This window comes from Podarcis erhardii (assembly GCF_964252035.2).
Source record: "Podarcis erhardii genome assembly, chromosome: 2".
NCBI classification, from domain to species: domain Eukaryota; kingdom Metazoa; phylum Chordata; class Lepidosauria; order Squamata; family Lacertidae; genus Podarcis; species Podarcis erhardii.
The window spans coordinates 54,862,461-54,883,622 of NC_138498.1; the positions used below are offsets into that span (position 1 = coordinate 54,862,461).

General features: G+C 46.6%; 1 protein-coding gene and 1 long non-coding RNA gene across 2 annotated transcripts in view; both read right to left on the reverse strand.

The window, feature by feature from the left end:
* LOC309336463 overlaps positions 1–21,162 on the reverse strand; it is a 69,118-nt gene that overhangs the window by 41,365 nt on the left and 6,591 nt on the right. The gene's annotated exons all lie outside the window — the stretch shown is intronic.
* POU4F3 (POU class 4 homeobox 3) lies at positions 6,642–9,852 on the reverse strand (the record flags this gene model as incomplete). The annotated part of the gene is made up of 2 exons (XM_081850126.1): positions 6,642–9,441; positions 9,733–9,852. 2 exons carry the CDS (start codon positions 9,850–9,852, stop codon positions 8,449–8,451), a joined length of 1,113 nt encoding a protein of 370 aa, XP_081706252.1. The 3' UTR covers positions 6,642–8,448.

The window sequence follows — 21,162 nt, forward strand, 5'->3', positions numbered from 1 at the left end:
TCTTACTTTTGTAGGAATTCTCTCTCTGAAGAAAGGGGGAGGGGGTTTAATCCCAAAGCAGTTATTATGTGCAGCTACTAAAGCAGGCATTCAGTTTTTATTCAATTGCAAACTCTTTGGCTGGAACTGCTCTTGGTCTTTTGACTGCAGCCTGACATTTAGCAGATGGAGTTTCCCCCATCACTTCATCACTTTTCCCAGGAAAAGCTTCTTCTCCTCCTTCCACTGCTAAACGTCTGCCTGTCCAGGTTCTGTCAAAAGCATCGGAGTACCATCCATAAGAAGCAAAGAGGCTGGTGATGCAAGTGAGAGCTTAAGCTAAAGGGATGTATGCTTTCTTCTTTTAAGGTGCATGTGTGTGAATTAACTTTAAAATTCAGAAAAGATGACTATGTGGATAAAACTAGGGTTCTTAATAAGCTACATTACAGCAGAGCCAAGCACCTTTTAAGGTGTGTGGGCACATTTTGATTTTTGAGCAAGTGCTATGGGTGACAGTCCCTCTGGTCATATCTATCACCCTTCCCCCAGATCACCCACACAGAGAGGAAGAGAGACGGAAAGAGGGAAAGCACACAGACACAGGCACACACACACACACACACACACACACACACTTTGCTTTTCGAAGGGATCAAATCCAGTAGAATCAAACTGAGCCTTGAAAAACATGTGACTGTACATCTGTGGAATGTCTCCCCTCTGAAATGTGCCTCACCCAAACTTTGTGTTCATTAAATTGGGCCCTTTTATGGTCAGGTTTGTAGAGGTTTGTGGGTTAAGTCATTTTCAAATTATGCTGCTGCTAATTGAGTTCCTGTGAATAATATTACGTAGTATGTTGTATATTGCTTTATTTTGTTGTAAACTACCCTATGTATTTTTGGAGAAGAATGATCTAGAAATCTCTTAATAATAAATAAACTTCCTCCAGCTTTTCATTCTGACTAAGGTGTGTGTGTGTGAGAGAGAGAGAGATGGAAGGAGGGAGGGAGCTCAGAAGGCATCTGCGGAGATCTCAAGGGCACCATTGTGCCCACAGGCACTCTGTTGGCAACCCCTGCATTATGGAAAGATTGTGATAAATCGGAACTGGCAAACTTCTCTTCTTTCTCTGTGTCAAGAGCTGGTGAACTTGCAAGCAAACTGAGCTAACGAACAGAGAAGACTGCGGTAAGGGAATGTGAGTATCATCTGAGCCTCTTCCACACTTTTGTACTGCATGTCTAGCTGCACCTGCCCACATTCCTACACAACCATCACAGGGTAAAAGGTTCCCTGTCCTTCTCTGGTCCCCTCGTCCTCTCAGATCAGGGGGGAAATGGCACAGTCTTTCCTGACTGCTGTCATGTTGCAATCATGTCTGCATCAAGAAAAACTTCTTACAGAGCAGCAAAATGTCCAGATGGAACAACTCCTTGACTGGAATGTGTATAGAACTTTGGTCTTTCGTAGGACTCACATGCAGAAAGCAAGTTTTCTGTTTCACATCTTTCATTCTCTTATTCAAGAAACAGCAGGCCACACACTTTCTTCAAAGGTCTTTCATGAACAGTAGAAAAAGGAACACTATAAGGTTCATACACTGCTATCATATCTCCATCTGGAGGATTGACTCGACCACCATGGAGATGAGACTCTTATCTCACGGGTGAGGCAGCATTACTGGGAATGTTAAGTTTTCTCTTTGAGTTGGATACTACTCTCCTGGGCATACAGAAGATTCTGTGTTGTGGCTCCCAATCTATTCATTTATTTCATGTATACCCCACCCTTCTTTAAAGTGCTCAGAGCAGCGTAACTGATTCTCCCTCTCTCCCATTTCATCCTCACAACAACTGTGTGAGGTAGGCTAGGCTTTGATATGGAGCCTGGCCCAAGGTCACCCAGTGAGCTTCATGGCTTGAACCCTGGACTCTGAGGCCTTACTCTTAACACCCTAAGCACTATACCTCACTGTCTCTCAGTTTTGCAAGAACAGCACCAAAAGCAGAGGCAGTCTCTACCAGGAAGCAAAGCAGAGCGACTGATTCAAATTACATATTTGGGTGACACTAAAGTTTGGCAGAGTGAGCGACAGACAGATCTTTCTGACCCAGAGGGCACAATCTACCAAGGAGAGTCCTTCCACAGTCCCCCTTAGATCCAGTAGGGTTTATTGTGGATAATTTCTCTCTCTATGTGTGTGTGTTGGTGTTGTTGCTGTGTTCCATTAGTTAATGGAAATAGGAGCGACATTAAGATTTTCTGCCTCAGACAGCACTTAGACTCGCCATGACCAAAATAAAACAAACCCTGCAAGTTCTCTGCTCTCTAAAATATAGACCTATTTGGTAGATGTTAATAATATTGAATAAAACAGAGTCGGGGAACCTTTTTCAGACGGTGGACCATAATTCCCTTCTGGGCGACTTCCAGGGACCACATGCCAGTGGAAGGCAGGGCTGGATGCAAAAGTGGACAGTGAATGCAATGAATGCAAATTCACCTTTGTCCAGTAGGCTAGTTTCTACAGACCACCCACCCACCTACTCTATCGGATAGAGTCTATCCTACATCCAGGCAAGCAAGAAGCCTTTTCAAAGTTCATGGACTTCTGACGAAGAACGAATCAATGGTCCAATTGGATTTCTAAAACGTCCTGACTTAACCCATAATCGCTTCTCCTGTTAAGGCCGGGGCATGTTTCCTCAAGTCCCTATGAGTTCCGCAGGGCTTCCTTTCCAAGGAGTGGGGTGGGGGGGATAGCAGCCTCGTTCTTCTCGCGTCTGCCTTGGAAGAAGAGACCAGAAGACGCTCGGCTGGAAGTTGTGGTCAAAGGAAGCCTTCCTTTCGGGATGGAATGGCGCTGCCTGTGCGCTGGGTCCCCTTCCCCGCTCCCCTCCCGCCTGGCCGGATCAGGTTCCCGCCGCCCTGCCCCTCCCCGGCGCTTATAATGAATGCTTTCATTCACAAACAAGGAAACTGACACGGGGCGTTTCTATCAGGAAGCTAATGGAGCCGCTTAATGACTAATTGATCAGATCCCCCAGCGCGACTCTAGAGGAGTCTGCTGGCCCAGAGGAGCAGAGGCAATTACGAGGGGAGGTGACTTGGGAGAGGCTGATCCGGGCAGCGAGGGGCGAGGTGGGGGAAGGGTGGGAGGATCCCTCCGCCCCTTTGGTGTATGAGACGCGATCACTTAGTGGATTCGCAAGGGAGGAGGCAAGCAGGCCCGCAGGACTCGGAGAGTCACACACAGAGGAAGGAGCATAGGAGCCCTTCCTTCTGCTGAGTCAGGCCCCTGGTCCGTTGGCAGAGCATCTCTCTTGGATGCAGAAGGTTCCACATTCCTTCCCGGCCTCTCCAGGTAGCGGGGCTGGACTGGGAGACAGCCCTGCCTGGATTCCTGCAGAGCCGCTGCCGGTCAGTGGAGACAGACCATGTGCTGTCTGACTCGGTGTATGGTTCTCTCGGTCGGTAGAACATGAGACTCCTAATTACAGTGTTGTGAGTTCGGACCCCACGTTGGGCCAAAGAGTCCTGCATAGTCCAACTCTACAATTCGATTATTCAATGAAAAAGCGAGAGGGGAAAGGCGTGATGGGAAGAATACCATCTGCACACTCACATCGGCCACTATATTATGAGAAAGAGAGAGAGAGAGAGAGAGAGAGAGAATTCTACTGTTTCCTTCTACTTTATAAAGCAACTGAGGGGAACGAGAAATATCGGCAGGAACGAACATATCATAGTTTTTTGTAGCCCATCACAAGAAGAAGAAGAAGAAGAAGAAGAAGAAGAAGAAGAAGAAGAAGAAGAAGAAGAAGAAGAAGTAGTTCTGAATTCTTTCTCTTCATACACAGAAACCAGCTGCTAGATAGATTCTGGCCCTCTGAGCTGCAACCCTTTTGCATCCTTATGAGCGGGGCTTACTTCTAAGTAGGCATGTACGAGACTTAGATGTTAGACGCGTAAACAAACAAACAAACAAAAAGTGCACAGAAGCTGAAAGATGCTGAGACTGATTTCATCACCGCATGGGAAATTGTGGGTGGAAAGGGAAGACAAGCCTTCACTCTGCACGATGGGACTCGGGGTAAAAAAGAGACTGAAGGACAAGCTCCCGCTTGCGCTTACATCGGAATGAAAATGCATGGGAACCTATAGCAGAAGAATGGACAGGGACCCCTCAAGACAACTAATCAAAATCCAGGCATAAGAAATTTATTGTCCAATTACAAGTCCTTTAACATAGGCAGTTGGCACTATTCTGCAAGCGTTAAAAATTAAGAAGGGTAACAGACACCCCCCCCTCTCTGTGTGTCTTTCTCTGAGTCTCTCTCTCTTTCCCAGAATCGCTTTTGTTCTGCTTTACCTTATAAGTTCTGAACTTGCTTCCCGAAACATCCGCTCGATGGGCAGTATAAAACTCACCAAACTGCAAGCTATATCCGGCAACAGTCAATGAGAAACCATCGCCCCCGTCATTCCCCTTTCCTGTTTTCTAACCCATTGTAAGTAGCAGTCTGCTTACCTGCCTGCCTTTGCGAGACAGGCTAAATGCAGCGCAGCGCGGTTCGTGGCAATCCACACAAGAAAGGAAGAAGCTAATAAAGTACAACAGCTGCTTATCAATAAAAGATGAGGTGTTTTTTTTAAAGGGACGTACATCAAGAAATCCCTTCCAAAAGCACATCCTCTGGATTAAATCTGGGAAACTCCGTGGACAAGAAAGTTGCGTTCTTGAAGATGAATGCCCTGAGGTTGGCTTAATAGTAATCGTGTTTTAAAAAAAATGGACAGTCTGTCTATGCAGGGAGCTGTCCAGGTGCTGAAATTGAGAACATCAACTTTGGAAGGCCAACTGGGTTTCAAAAAAGTTTCAAAAATCTGTTTCTGTTGACATGTGACTTTGGGGAATCTCTTCAGTTCCCGGGATCGTATCCGAAGAAAGGGAGCGAGAACTAGAGAATTTGTTAAGCCTGTCCTAAAATTGAATGCGGTTCTATTAAAGCAAATCCTCACAGAAACTGGATGTTTACCTAGAAAATCGAAGAAGAAAAGTCTCCCGAGCCGGAGGAGCACTAGGTAGCAGCAAAGCTACCTTTGGACTTAAGAGGAAGGCAGACTATAATAAAGAAGGGGGGCACACAAAAACCAAATAACACAGGAGGCTACGTTCAAAATACAGCAATGCAGCAGGCTAAGTAAGCAGGAATGTTAAAATCATTAAATGCATCTTACCTGTTAGTTTGTTTTTTAAATAAAAACAACCGCCACCAACCCTGAAAAGAGTATTTCTTGAAATCCAAGCGGATAGCAGAGACAGGATGCAGGCAGCATTGCTTTCTGCCCCTTTTATACTACGTTATCCAATTAATATTGCATCAACCTTATTTTAAAATTTCAGAACCCACAATATAATGTAATGACACAAGGGCATTTATTATTAAAGGACATTTGATTGGGGGAAATCATTGGGGCTCGCTGAGAAAACAAAATGAAACCAGGGCGCTGAAGGAGAGTTTAATGCTCTTTCTTACGATTTTCTTCATGGGACTAAAAAAAAACTTTTAAAAAACCACTCAGTAAGGAGCTTTTCTTGTTATTCTTTCAAAGGAGGCAGAATGCGGTCGGAGTTTTGTTGCTGGATATTCATTGATATGCAAGGGCGAGACATTCCGAAGATCGCTGCGGTTCGAGCATTAATTTTTAATCCTTTAAGGTGCTTCGGGGATTTATAAACAAAAGCCCTACTTTCCTTTTAAGCAGAATTCCAAATCAACCTTTGATACAGTTGTTTTGAGCGATTTCTTTCCTTCTCAATGGAACTTCAGACAAAGAAGTTCCGTCCTTGTCCTGCTGAGAAGGGCTTCGGCTAAACTTTCTTACAAAAACAATCAGTCCGGTATTTTGTTTTATTTTTTTATGAACAGCGATAAAAATTGAATATTTTTTTTAATGAACTGCGAAATTATTTTCACCATTAGTGGGCTCTGTAGGCTTTACCACAATAAAGTTTTAAGATTTTGGCAAGAGATGTTGTTATATTAGTGTACCTCTCTCTCTCTCTCTCTCTCCAAAACATTGACCATCCAATAAAAAAGTTTGCACGTGGGAACAGCGGTAAGAAATGCATCAAAACAAAAACACGTCAGATGTAGGGATGAGAATTAAGTGTTACCATTAACAGTCAAAGTATGATATAATGTGAAGAAAGAACTGGTTTTCTAGGAAGAAGATGCGGGCCGAAATTAGGTATAACGTAATACAGTACATACAATAATCTTAAGCAACGGCTTGACCCCTATCACAGCAACCCTGTAACGCTTTTCCGATGAGTTAGCCCCTCTGAACTCGGAGTACATCGTATAGGAAAATATTTGGAAAATCTAGTTCAGCAATACTTATATTGGGGTCAACCACAATGTCACAAAAGCGTGGCAAGCTTTCACCTTCTCCAGAACTCTTCGTCAGGCAAGATGTGACACTCTCTTTGCTGGCACAAATATCACTCGCTTCACAGAAACATTTTAGCGCGCCTGAAGATGTTTCTCCCTGTCCCCCCCCCCCCCACTTCTCCATCTAAACAGAAAACAAGATGAACCACAAGATCAACCCACAAAACAGTCGTGGGGGCGGGGGAGGGAGAAAAAAAAACTTCAGTTCAGGTTGAAAAATAAAACTTCTTTTATTTGAGAAATTTCAGAATGTCTTTCCAGGGAGGCAGGGGTAGAAAGTTAGTGACAAAGAGAAAGGTGTAGAGATGACAGGAGTGGACAAAATGCCCCAATTACAGGGAGGAAATATAAATTTTCCAAGGAGAGGGGCGGATACAAATACAGACAAGACATTTTGCAAAAAGAACTCTTTACTTAGTGCAGAAACATGTTTAGATCAAAGCCCGGACGAGGACTGACAGCTATATTTTAAAAACTCCTGCGGGACTGTCTTCAGTTCAAAATGGGTTCCGCAGTGGGCCAAAAGTAAACTCTTTTCGGAGGTGCAATGAAAAGTCTCACATCTGTTGTTGTTTTTCTTTTAAAGTGACTCAGACTCAACAGACTCAAGTGAAAGAGCTCGGATTTCAAGCCCGCTAGACCCAGTAAACTCCAGTTCCAATGAGCTTTTATGCAGTTAGGGTTGCAGATCGTCCTGTGCGGGTGAAAGTTTTCCTTACTAGAAGGGGAGTTTTACTTGTCGACCGGGATGAGGTGCCTTTTGGCCGGCGGGGGGTGGGGGTGGGCAGACACGTTACGCCATGTGGATGCAGTAGCTCACCTCAGGCAAAAATCTATTACTTGTTGCTGGCTCAGTATGATCTTTCAACACGTGTTTGGAAATAAGACCCATGGAAATAAAAAAGTAAACGCACCCACGAGTCGTTGATGGGGGGTGGGGAATGCAAGCTCCCCCACTCCCCAACAAAGATTTCCATTCGGCATGGTTTTATTTCAGATAACCCCCTCTTCCTTCCTCTCTCCTCACCCAAGAAACAACGAACTATACTGCATCTGGAGATGGGCATGCGTGTGTGTGTGAAAAATAAGACCAAGTCATTTTGCTGTTAAAAATAAAGCCCACCTCCGCTTTTTAAGAAGGAATCGGGTTTTTTTTTTGTTTTGTTTTGTTTTTGTTTTTTTAAGTTATCCACAGCATGCAATTGACCAAGCATGTAACAGGCGGTGGAGCAACAAAATCTACCCAAACCTGGCTTCAAATTTCAATAGCGGACTTTCAGAAAATAGCCTCCCCCTGCCCACCGATACAAATCCACAAAATCTGAATAAATCTTCAATCTCTTCTCTCCCGGTCCTCTCTCTCCCCCCCAGCTCTCTCTGCATAAATCCAGATGCTGTTTATTCCCCGTCGGAACTGCATCTACCACTGCCGTTCTTATTGCGTCATTTTTTTATTTTTATTTTTTTAAAAAGAAATCAGTACCTCTCGAGTTTAAACTCTTCCAACAAGAATGACAAGCTTCATACACTCTCTAGGAAGCCGGAGGACACACACTCGGGTGAGAAGAGAAACCCAGAAGGATGAAACGGGGAAAGATAGCAGGTGGAGAGGGCTTGGAGGTTGGGGGAGAAACAAACTTTTTGTGTGTGCGCGCGTTTTATTTTGGATGGATAGGCCGGTTGGTAGTTTTCATTTGCAGCCGCTCCCGCAGGGAGGAACAACAGTAAGCTGTGCCAACTGAATGATGATGGTGAAAATAATTAATAAGCAATAAATAATAATAATAATATAAATAAATAAACCAGGCGGCCGATGGCCAGAGGAAAAGAAGGAAGCGTTTGTTGGTTGATTAAGGTCCATGGCTTTGTGGCTCGGTAGGGCTGTCCTTGCAGAGATCCATTTATTCCGCTCCCTGTTGCAGTCGAGCAACATTTATAGAGATCTATATAGATATAGCTATAGATATATGTATGTGATCTATGGTCTTTGGTGCACCTGGCGTTCTCAGTGCCCCGCCGAGTACTTCATGCGCTTCTGCTTCTGCCTCTGGTTGCAGAACCAGACGCGCACGACGTTCTTCTTGAGCTCCAGCTTGTCGGCGATGGCGGCGATCTTCTCAGACGACGGGCGCGGCTGCAGCGCGAAGTAAGCTTCCAGCGAGCGCTTCTCCGGCGCCGCGATGGACGTGCGCTTGCGCTTGCGCTCGGCGCCGCGCAGCAGCTCGGCCTGCGCGCTCCTCTCGCGACAGGCGGCCTCGGCCTCGTCGAGCCACGCTTGCAAGACGGGCTTGAGCGCGATCATGTTGTTGTGCGAGAGCGTGAGCGACTCGAAGCGGCAGATGGTGCTCTGGCTCAGGGAGCCGACGCCGGGCAGCTTCAGGCTGGCCAGCGCCGCGCCCACATCGGCTTGGGTCACGCCCAGCTTGATGCGCCGCTGCTTGAAGCGCTCGGCGAACGCCTCCAGCTCGCGAGGGTCCGACTCCACGTCGCCCAGGCAAGGCAAACCCGCGTGGGGAGCCGGCACCGGGGCCGTCGAGGGAGGCGGCGGCGGAGGAACGTGCGCCATGCTCGCCATGGCTTGGTGGAGGTGGCCCATGGCTGCGCCCAGGTGTGGGTGCGCGTGAGGGTGCATGGGGCAGGCCAGCACCGCGCCCGGCTCGGGGCCGCCCAGCAGCGCCGGAGAGAGGTGCTCCAGGAGGTCTCCGCCGTCGAGGCTTTGGTGCTGCGCCCCGGCGTGGTGGTGCGGGTGGGGATGGTGCGGGGGATGGTGAGGATGTTGCGCGTGGTGGTGGTGATGGTGGTGCGAGGGCGCCGAGATGGCCACGGGGGGCGAGGAGCTGGACGCCGCCGACGTGCAGGGGACGCTGCTCATGGTATGGTAGGTGGCGTCGGGCTTGAAAGGATGGCTCTTGCCGTGCGAGACCAGGTCCACCGCCGCCAGAGCTTCCGCGCGGGCCAGCAGACTCTCATCAAAGCTCCCGAATATATTGCCCTGCAGCTGCAAGCAAGAACGCGCAGAGCGCCGTCAGTGGGGAATACCGTCAAGTCGGCATTCAAACACATTTTCTCTCTCTCAAGCACAGAGATTCCTCTTCTCAAAGCTCAGGTCATAAAAATTAATATGAAGGCGCAAGATGCTTTGCTGGAACAGACATGTGGATCAGAGAGAGGGAGGGGGAGAGGGAGAGAGAGAGAGGGAGAGAGATTGTGCAGGAGACATGAAAAAAACATTAAGCCGGGCCTGTCAGAAAATGTGCCTTCGAGCAGTCGCGAGGCTCCGTCTACGTACCTGCGGGGCTGGCAGGCACACGCGGCGCATCGCTTCCGAGCTGGAGTGCAGGCTGGCGAACTTGGCTTCCTGCAGGGCAGGGTGCACGCCGAAAGGCGCCTTGGCGTTCATGCCCAGCATCTTGGCGCACCTGGCCGGGACGCGGCGTCGGGCATCGAGGCCGCCTTGGTTCTCTGGCGGGCGCCTGTCAAAGTGAGCGGCGCTCAAGGACAACGCTTCCCTTGCCACGGCGCTGCGCCTCGGCCCCCCCGCCCCGCGCCTGCTTCCACCTCGGCTTCTTCACTCATCTTACAAGCCTTGCCTGCCATGGGACCAGCACCCTGTGCGCACGCGTGCTGCTGCTGCTGCTGCTGCTGCTGCTGGTGGTGGTGCCGGCCAAGAGGGAAGGGGGAGGGAGCCCCAGGGATGGGAGCCAAGCAGGAGGAGAGCAGGGGGTCCCCAGCTAAGGCGCTGGGAAGGATCCTGCCGAAAGACATTTTTTAAAAAGGCCGCCCCGTCGACTGTGACAGGGATTCCTTTCTGGCAGCACGTTAAGAGGCCGGAGAACTGGCCAGGACGAAAAAAGCAGCTAAATGCGCACCGTCCCAAGGCGACAAACCTGGCCAGTTGTGGCGCTCCGTGCGTTTTTTCCAGCTCCCGAGGGGCCCGGGTTTCAAATCATAGAATTGTAGAGTTGGGATCCTGAGGATCATCTAGTCCAACCCCCTGCAATGCCGGAATATGCAACTGTCCCATACAGAGATCCAACCTGCAACTTTGGCGTTATCATCACTTCGTAGTCTAGCCAACTGAGCTATCCATTTTTTATTTTTTTTTACAACAGCAGAATACGTAATGATTTGGAGGCTTGGAAAAGAACCGTGTATTTTCGCTGTGCTGCACATTGCAGATCTGCTGGATATATTATAACATAGCTTTCCTCCCAGGCAACATACATAGGTTACCTCTCTCTTTTATCTTCACAGCTACAACAGCCTAGTGAGGTAAGGTTCGGCAGAGAGACAGACAGACACCAGTCCAGGATCAAATTCTGGCCTAGTGGGGATTTGAAACCTCCCCGAGTCTACTCTGATACTCTAATCACTACACACAGAAGAGAATTTATCCTGGAATAGCGAAACCCCCTTTGTTAAATGACGTGCACACACACCCATTGCCTCTGCATGCATACCTTGGCTCTGCACCCCAAGTCCTAATAAATAAACACTTTCTCTTGCTCCTCTACCTACCAGCCATGGGTGTAGCCAATATTCTTCAGGGGGGGCAGGACTTTGTTGGGGGGCAGAACTCATGCAATTGGTTAAATATTTCTATTGTTTTACTTGATCTAGGGGGGCAGCTGCCCCCCTTCTCCCCACACTATCCATATTTCTTTCATGAAGGTGGAACCTGTTTGCACAAAATTTGACTCAGGTCCAAGGAAATCTCCACTCATCTAGGGCACTGCCGGTTCTTCTCCCCAGCCGCAAAAAAATGCCTATGGGTTCCAGATGTTTTCTATCTCCTGGGTGTCATAATCTGAATCTATTAAAGGCGTTGATCTTAAATGCTTTTTTTGTTTCTTTTTTCTTTTTCTTTTTTGACAGCTGCACAAATCTCTGGTTCTTTTAATGAAGGATAAAGTATGTTTAGTGCTTCTCTTCGGTCGGCTTCTAAAAACCTAGCAGTGCAGAAACTCTTTCCTTGAACGGTACGTAGACTTTCCTGCGATGACTTGTGTGGCTACTTAGCCGGGGAAACAACTCGCAGAGAGAAACACCTCCTGAAAATGGGCCAATGGGAGAGACCTGTTACTGGGGGTTGGTTAACAAGGGTTGTTGACCGATCATGGGGAACTTATGCAACTGTGTACACAAGCACTGCGGGACAGGTTAGGTCAACCTAGAAAAGAGCTCGTCTGCTCTTCCTTCCCCCTGACCACGCATCATTGTCCCACCACCAATACCTTGGCTATGAGCCTTCTTCCTCTGGGGGTTCCCATGGGATTCCCAACTGGTGCTTCCCAGCCAGTCCCTGACACACATAGCCATCATAGCTAGGAGTCATGGATAACCTTATACATGAGGATTTATATAATCCTCTCTTAAAACCATCCCAGTGGGTATCCAGCCAACTGCTACTACTTGTGGGAACCTGTTTTGCCCAGGAACTTCTAGGCTCTGCCCCATTGGAGCTTGGGGGCAGGGAGGGAGAATCTTCATTGCCTCTTTTTTGTGAAGGGGATCTAGCTCTCTCTCCTGGCTAACTAAAGCTGTCCAAATTTTCTCCCATCTGTCTCACTCCTGGAACCGTGTGGCAAGCGAGCACAGCAGAGTAACGCAACAGGTGCCCCATGTTAGAGCCGCCACGTGTTCAGAGCTGCCGCCAGGGCAAAGGGAAGCAGCTCAGAGCCAGCACAGGGCACCACAAGGGAAGGAACCACAAAGTATTTGGAGCAGTGGGGGGGGGGAGGAGAAGAGGAACAAAGTCTGATTCCAGGCTGGAGGAATTCATGTGGTTTGTAAGGGGGCACTCTCAGGCACCCCCTCTCAGTTGTGAACTCCCAGATGTACAGCCAGGATCAGCTACTGGAGGCCACACAGCCAAACCCAACTCTTTACCACACAATTCCTAGGAGTATCAGCTGCCCCTGCAGTTGCCACCCTGGAGGCAAAAGCAGTGCTTGGTGAAGAGCAGTGATGGGGGTGGAATCCACCTTTGGGATCCATGAGTACAGTTCTTGCCACTTGCCCTCTGTCTGAGGTGAGGGTAGCCAATGGTTCTCAAACCCTCAGTGAGTTTGGGAATATCCCCTGCTTGTGAAGACAGGCTCCAGCAGATTGAGAGGACGAGACCAATAGCGGGTCTAATGGTCAGGAAGGAGGTTTCTAGGGGGAAGTGAGAGGCAGATGGGCCTTGTCAATCTGAGAGGTTAGCCTATCTAGAAGAATGAAAAATCAGATACCTTGAGAGATATCTTCAGGAGAAGAAAAGTCTAAGGAGTAAACCCTACACAAATTTGGAGTGGAGTCAGTGGCGGAGAAAGAGGAATGTGGGGGGAGCGTACAGCCCCCGGCAGTGCGATCCCGCTGGGGTGCCATTGTGAATGCTCCCCTACCTGCACTGGGCACCACGCCCCTGCAGGCGGCATGCCACATCCCCAGGACACGCGTCAAGCCCCTGTGGGCAGCATGCCATGCTCCCGGGACGTGTGCCAGCCCCGCCCCCACCTGCTCTCTGCCCCCCTCCCCCGGTGCTGGAGCACAAAGCTCCGCCACTGAGTGGAGTCCCTAAGATGGTTGGATGACATCTTGTACACCTCCCTCTGGCAACTCCTGCAGCCAAGTTGGTACTAAATATGTTGCTCTGGTTTCCTTTGGACCGAGCAGCCCAGGACCTCCATACACACTGCCCAGGCTTGCACCCTGGGGAGGTCACTTAGGTGCTGCTAATGCAGCGGTTTGACTTCATCCCCAGAGGTGCACTCCATTGTCTCTAGAGACAAACGGATGCCAATAATGAATGAAGCATCTTTGGTTAATGTAAGAGTGTACAATCTCCTCTCTCCTCCCCCTGCACACTGTTCTGGAGGTTCTCCTGAGCCAGTTTTGGGGATGGGGTGGAAAACAGGCATGTGGAAGGCAGAGAAGGCAAAATCCCCATTGCACTTTCACTTTCAGCACTCATTAGTTGAATCCTGCCCCATGTATGCCACCTTGGTTGTCATGCTATAGAAACAAAGAAATAAAACAATCCATTCATACTAATTGATCCCAGAGGGTTTTTTTAATGTTCTTGTAGTGGGCTTGCCCAATCTTAAATTGTCACCACCAGCAACAAAGACAGGGGAACATGTGTCTCTCCAGATATTCCAGGAGTACAATTCTCATCATTCCTGACCATGCTGGCCAAGGCTCATGGGAGCAGGAGTCCTACAACATCTGGAGATTCCCTGAAATAGCATTTCCAGTTACTAAAAACTGGAGGAATATCTAGCGGTCCATTCTCCATCCCATTTCTCACTCTGTTGCCTGCTCAGGCCTCTGTGGAGACAGGACATGGATCACAACCAGCCATGCTATCCAGCAAAATGCAGGAAGGAGCTGAGTATAATTGGCCGCCTGCCTGCCTTCTTTCCAGAAACATATTAGCCGCTCTTCAACTGAAGCTCTTGGAGAAGCTTACCAAATGTGGAATCATGTACAGTAAAATATACTGAAACAGGAAACAACAGCAATAAAATTCCAGCATAAAATTAATGTAACTAACGTAGAGTTAAAAGACCCAGGCAATCTTAAAACGCTATTTGCCTGGTGCTGTTAACAGAGGGATGGGGGATATTTTTCACCCTGAGGGCCACATTCCCTTATGGAGGCCACATACCAGTTGTGAGAGGAGACAGTGGCAAAAGTGGACAGAGCCACAAAGGTAAAGTTTATCTTGGTTACAGTAGGCTAGTTTCTACACACACACACACACACACAGAGAGAGAGAGAGAGAGAGAGAGAGAGCTCTCTATCCTCTATCCAAGAAGCCTAAACCTTCATCAGTTTTTACTGCTCAAGCAAATACAGGTTATAGCCCCCCATCATCACAAGGAAACAAACAGGCCTCAAAAGCATATTATGACACATATGATCAAATCATTATAATACACAAAGAGGCCTTATCAGAGTTCAAGGAGACATTCAAACCAGGCAAAGGACACCCAGGGTGGGAAGCAGGACCAGTGAGGGGTCTGGAGAGATTTTCAAAAGCCAGACAAAGAGGCCTTGGTAAAGATTACGTGATGGGGCGGTCACCTCTCCACAGTGAGTCCAGCAGCATCTCTCTGTTCTCTGCTGGTACAGGGCCATTAAAGCGCTACCTCCCTGCCCCCCTTCTTTCCCCCTTTAAATTCCTTAGATCTGCTGGCAACATGACAAGGCAGCCCAAGGAGCAGAGGGCCTGATGACAAGACTGCAGCATGCCATCACTTCCCATCAAGCCTTAGAGCCAGGCAATTGGAAGTGGAACATGAACTAGGCTTTGAAAGGCAAAAGGCAGAGAGAGAGAGAGAGAGAGAGCGCTTCCTCCCAACAGGGGGGGAATCGGTGTGTTGTCGCATAGCTCCATGCCTTGATTTATGATAAAAAATTTAAAGGAAATCATTTATATTTCAAAGGGCCTAAATAGCTGCATGAAAGTTTTATCTAAAGTAGCACTGTACTTACAGACGGCCCTACCATACTAGAGGTAATTAATAGATGGATAAATGGCAGGCCTTTGTCTTTTTGCTTAACCCTACTGCTATTTGGAACTTGTGAGTTAAAGTAAATAAATAAAAGGGGAAATGTTTGATTGCATACAAGAGCCTTAGTAATGGGTTTCTCCTGCTCATCCAGGCGCTGCCAGCTATTCAGATAATGAAAGTGACACTTGATCTTCAGTTTCATGCACAAGGACTTAAAATGTCCCTTTAACTAAGATTACGGGGGCAGGGGCATAAGATGAGATGACATTTTAATAAAGCATATTTTTATAGGGGTCTCAAAAACAAGGCACTTTTTTAAAGACACATTCCAGATAAACACTGAAAGCTCAGATATGATATTCAGTTGGAACAAATCTCTTGTCAGACACTCTTTGTTTTCTGATAAGAATTCCACCCAAGTTCTTCCTGCCTCCTGAATGAATGAATGAATTTATGAATTTTGGCTTGACTGATTTTCTTTTTAGGCATGGACTGCTCCATCTAACTGAACTGACTCTTTATTGCATGGGGTTTAAAAAATAAAATCAAATCAAACCTTTCAGGCCCTGTCTGGTTTGTCTAAACCCCACAAACAGGAAAGTTGAAAACCATAAACAGGAACAAGTTAAAGACCCAGATGGCTAGCCATCAAGCAACTCTGTTCACATGAATAAAAGGAAAGCTGCAACCAACATGAGAGATCATTCTCCTCCCAGTAAATTATTGATGGTCTTTCTGGAGGGAGGAGATGGAGAAGGAGGAGGAAATAAACAACACCCTGGCAATGTTCCAGTGAACTCACTCTGAACACAAAATTATATGAAAAGTTTATGGATCTTTTCACGTGAATCATTTTATTATCTGACCCAGTTCAGAGATTAGGAGGAAACAGACAGTTGTATAATGGAAGACTCTCTTTACAGTTGAACTGTACAACTAAGGAAACAACAGAACGTGGGACCCAGAATATTTTGCCTCCTAGTTCAAAGTGTATAGCATTGACATGATTTCTCTTTCCATGTGTCAGGCACACATTATACATCCTGTTCAAGCAGTCAGATGCATCAAATCACCTTAGTTGTTTTGCCTGACCCAATATCCTATTGCTCTTGATGTGCTCTAGGGGCCAGTTTGGTTCCTAAACTGGGTACTATGGTACTGTTGCAGGTAACTGAATACACACTGGCAAACACACTGAATTTTATCCTTTTTTTCCTACCCAGTGGGCAACCTCAGTGATAGGGCCCAGCCCCAAACAAGAAAAGTAATGGCAAGGTTTCTTTCTTTCTTTTTTACCAGTGATGACCCCACAGCTAGTTATCACAATTTGGAGTGCGGGCAAAGGTTACCAATACTGTATAGATGATGAAACTTTGAGACAGTTTAACCCCATGTAGAATACATTTTAGTAATGAGCTATTTGCAGGCATTTCATACACGGATATCAAGATTTGAGTGGGAGTTAAGGTATTTTGCAGAAAACTGGATATTGTCCTTTCGCATTACATTTGGAAGATGGAATCATATGTGTTATTTATATATTTTGACGCTGTTTGGAGTTGTTTTAAATTGATATTTAAATTGTGATTATTGTTTAACTTGTGTATTATGTAGAAAAGCAGGATCAAGAATGACTTTTGTACACCGAGTCTGGTTTCACATCTGTATTGATATCTAGATTGTATTGATAATGTTTTAATGGTAACATTCCTTAGCTAAAACAAGTAGTAATTCTCATCAAATCATATTCATTTTCATCTCCTGCCTAGTTTCAGTAATTTTGTTTTAATTCAATTTAACTTTTTGTTTGATCTCTTCTCATTGTATGGAATTATTGCAAGTCTTTTTCTAATGTATTTTTTTAACACTATCTCTGTACTTCGGGGAAATATTGTTACTGTTTTCTTAGCTTTAATATACTCAAAAATCAATAATATATATATTAAAATAGTTCCAGCAATTAAAAGACTATTCCACATACAACTGACAAATTGTTCTTTTTCTCAGGTTAAAAACATATAACTTTTTATTTTAAAAATCTAGTGGGTTCCCCTCTCGTTTTTCTACATTTACTCATGTGCTGCCCTTTGGAAAGAAGATCACAATGCTTCAAAGTGCAAGGCAGTAGCATGAAATTACACCACAAATAAATAGTGCACACCTTGAACTGAGGAAACATAGCACTCAGTTTGGTGGATCTGAACAAAATGCTGTAGTAGTAGTAGTAGTAATAATATTTTTTTCTCTATACCCTGCCCTCCTCAGCCAGGGTTGGGCTCACGGTGGCTAACACCAAATATAAATTACAATAAAACGTAATAGAAAACTACAACAAACAAACAAACAAACAAACAAACAAACAAACAAACAAACAGTTAATTAAAATATGGCTTAAAATGCAGGTTAAAATGCAGCCTCATTTTAGTAGTAGCCCATAAATCAAGACCATAAGGGGAGGAAACATCAGATATTCACTTGAGCCACCTATCCATGCTGGTCCTACCTGGGCCAGCAAAAAAGCCAAGGGAAAATTTATATGCCAAATCCCATTTAAGGGGTCAGAGTGAGTCTAAGCTGAAGGCCAGGCGGAACAGCTTTGTCTTGCAGGCCCTGCGGAAAGATGTCAAATCCTGCAAGGCCCTAGTCTCTTGTGGCAGAGCATTCCACCAAGTCGGGGCCAGGGCTGAAAAGGCCCCGGCCCTAGCTGAAACCAATGTAACCTCCTTGAGGCTCGGGACCTCCAAAATGTTGTTATTTATGGACCTTAAGGTCCTCCGTTGGGCATACCAGGAGAGGCGGTCCTATCTTTCCTAACCTAAAGAATTTTACTTCGCCTTGCAACCAGCTGCATGAGTAGAATTTTCAAGCAATTAAAAGCAGATAAAATTTCATTATGAATTTTGGATCAATTGGTTTGCTGGTGGTATGGTGCACTTGGGCAGGTTTGCTCAGAGTAATTCCAAAAGATTTCAATGAGGCTTACTTCCAAGCAAGTATGCATAGGATTGCAGCCTAAAAAAACACTTTCTCCCCAAGAAATATCTAGTGGCTTTTTAAAAAAGCCATTGCAATGTCTTTTACCACTGTATTTGAAAAGCACTTTCCTTGACACTAGAGAGAAGCTCCACACAGGAGATGACATGGCTCTTCCATTGTCCAATCTGATCGAGGAAATGTCTAGTGTTACCCAGACGGTCAATTATTCATCAGCTAAATAGCCAAGCATCAATTACCTGGCTTGATTCTCTTATTCATTAAGGAGATTGAACAGCCTAGTTTAACAAAGCAAGAGGAAAGTTGCTAAGCTACAGGGGATACCTGACCAAGCTGCCCACACATGGCGAAACTCCGCAGTCCAGGAGAAGGAAAAGTTAGACAAACGGCAGAGTCCTGTGGATGGAACTTAGGGAATGCTTATGAAAAGCCACATCTACCAGCAAACAGTCACATTATAATTCAACCTGAATATCTTCCCTGAGAAACTGGGGCAGGGGAAATCAGGGGAAAAGTAAAAATGCAATTAGTAGGCATACTGAAGGGTTATTCAGAGCATGAAACAGATACTAAATGGATACTAAGGGGGCACCCATTAATTATGTAACACCTTTGCAGGTGCTTTTTCAGGACCAACCCCCACATGATCTGGAAGAGACACCAGAAGTAAGGTACTCCAGTGGTAACGCAAGATATCCCATGGCTAAGGTGAGTCCTGGAGGTGTCAATTCATCATATTCTGGAAAATCTCCCAGGAAGGAGAATCCAAGGTGGTTGGATGTGCTTCTGAATAGGGTTTTCACCCTTGAATGGGTAACTCACAGAGTAATCCAACTCCTAATACATCCAGCTGAACAAGTTTTGGATGGAGTGGAGGTATGCCTTTGCCACCGGTAGGGAAGCCCCACTATGGAGAAGCACTGCCCAAGAAGTAGGTGGGAGGAAGCTACCAACGGTGACTTTCCTCACCAGCAGTAGCCAGTAGAACTCCCCTAAACAGGGCACTTTGGAGAGAGGGAGAGGCAAGGCCGAACTGGCACAGGATCCACCGAGGGTGCCGACTTGCCCCCCACATTGCAGGGACGCATCAGGTGTGCTCACTCACTCGCCAGGTCAGGACACACAGGTGTCCCGGTGCTCGTACATCGGGTGGGGAGTGGGGGGCACAGAGCTGGGCTCTGCACCCTGCCTCCTCCTCCCTGTGTGATATTGGTGGATAGGAGGCAGAGCGGGCCTAGATCCTGTGTCAAGTCCACTGCCTGGCAGTTTATTTCCTGCCTCCTTACCTCCCACTCTCTCTGGCACAAGCGGCAGGGATGTAGAAGTGGTTTGGAAAAAAACCTCTAAGCAGAAAATCTATCTACGATTGGCATAAAAAAATTGAAACTACGAGTGGTGCAAACTTAGAAGTCCTGGATGACCATGTGTATTGGAAGAAGTTGATAGTGTTTGCACAGCCATTCGATGAAGCCCAGGAAAATCAACGTGGAGAATGAGTTGCATTTGGGCAGAAATGGATTACGGGTTTGATATGTGTTGTGTGACAAAGGGTGCACACATAGAACATGTGTGACTGTTTCTTAAAAAATTTTAAACCTTCCCCTACAGTTCTGTTACAGGTAACATAAGACATATTACATTCTTCTTTTTTATAGTGCGTTGAAACTGTATACTTCATTATGAATCACCCTGTATATATGAAGGCACCAGAAACATACACATTTGTGGAAGAATAATTATTGGAGGCTACTTAGGTCATTTCTTATATTTATGTATACCTAAACCAAGGACATTAATGTTGCACCTTGCTTTGTATTTGCACTGTATTTACGAGTATGGTGCACAGGGCGGGTTTTGTTTTGATCGTATTTCTGGTCTGTTCACTGCAATAAATTGATAGTGATGATGATAAAAATATGAGAAAGGCAGTCAAAAGAAAATAATAAGGTTCAGCAGAATGGATAAAACCAGCTAGATTAAAATCAATTTACACTACATGCTGGAATGCCCAGGCCAACAAAAACAACAACAATAGATGCTGGAAAGTTGGTTCAGGGCAAACTTCCCATAGGAAACATTGCCTGTACTCAACCATGCTTGTGATGAATGGGTCCTCTGCAACAGGTGCGCCGAGTTGCGCCCAACATTTTTTTTTTTTGGGGGGGGGGTGTCACATGTGCATGACGTCACACGCATGACGCCCCCCCCAACACCCACCGGGTGCCCCCTCCCTCCAACAAGCTCCCATCGAAGCCTGGCTTTAGCATGTGAGGGAACTTCCTCAGAGTGAAGAGTTGGCGGCAGAGAGCTGCTGCCCTTCTCCTCAACTGGGCTGCAAGCACACAACTCCTCCGCAGCAGAAAGAGGCTGCTGGCTGGGGCAGAGACCAGCTGCGGCTGCTCCGTCCCCGGGTCAGGCCTGACCCGAGGGGCGGAGACAGACTGCGGCGCGCAAGGGATTGGGCGCACGGATTGGTTCACCCTCGCGCGTCCCGCCCGGCTGCCGAGTACTCAATATGGGGAGGCTGAGCTCCGTGCCCCAAAATATTGAGGTGGCTGAAGCCCCCTCCGCCCCATATAGTCGGCGTCGCTGCTCTGCAGTGTTGCTGTGCGTACAGAGGGCTTCTCCCCTCTTTCCATGCTTTAAAGCTCTGCGTCCAAGCACACTTTTTTTGCTCCAGAGCTGTGGAAACCTGCACTTTAAAGCTCAATCGGAGCAAACAGCAATCCACGGAAAACCCGAGTCGATGTTTGCTCTGACTGAGCGCTAAAGAGCGGGTCTTGTGGAAAAGGCTCTGGAGCAAACAACATGCTTGTTTTTCTGAGATGGTGCTTTTAAGCGCAGACCTGTGCCTGGAAAGAGCAAGGCAAAAGATATTGGCATCTAAGCCATAAGTGCCAATTTTTGCATCACATTACCAAATATTCCAAAGGGGTATCTTGTGATAGGGAGAGCTGCAGCATATGGTTGTGGCATATTTAGATAGCCGTTTTGCTCCAGAAGCCTTGCAAATCTGGGTACTTAAAAAACGTGACAACCCACAAGCAGACTACATGAATCCTCCGCATGTTGTCACTTGCCCTTTCTGACCCACATTCACTAGAAACCAACATCAAAACAGCTGCATATTGGACCTGCAACTCAGAAACATGACTAGCATTAGTGTTTGGATTTGCCTGCTTCCTAACATCAGTGCTCACTGAAACCTTCATTAAACTTTGAAG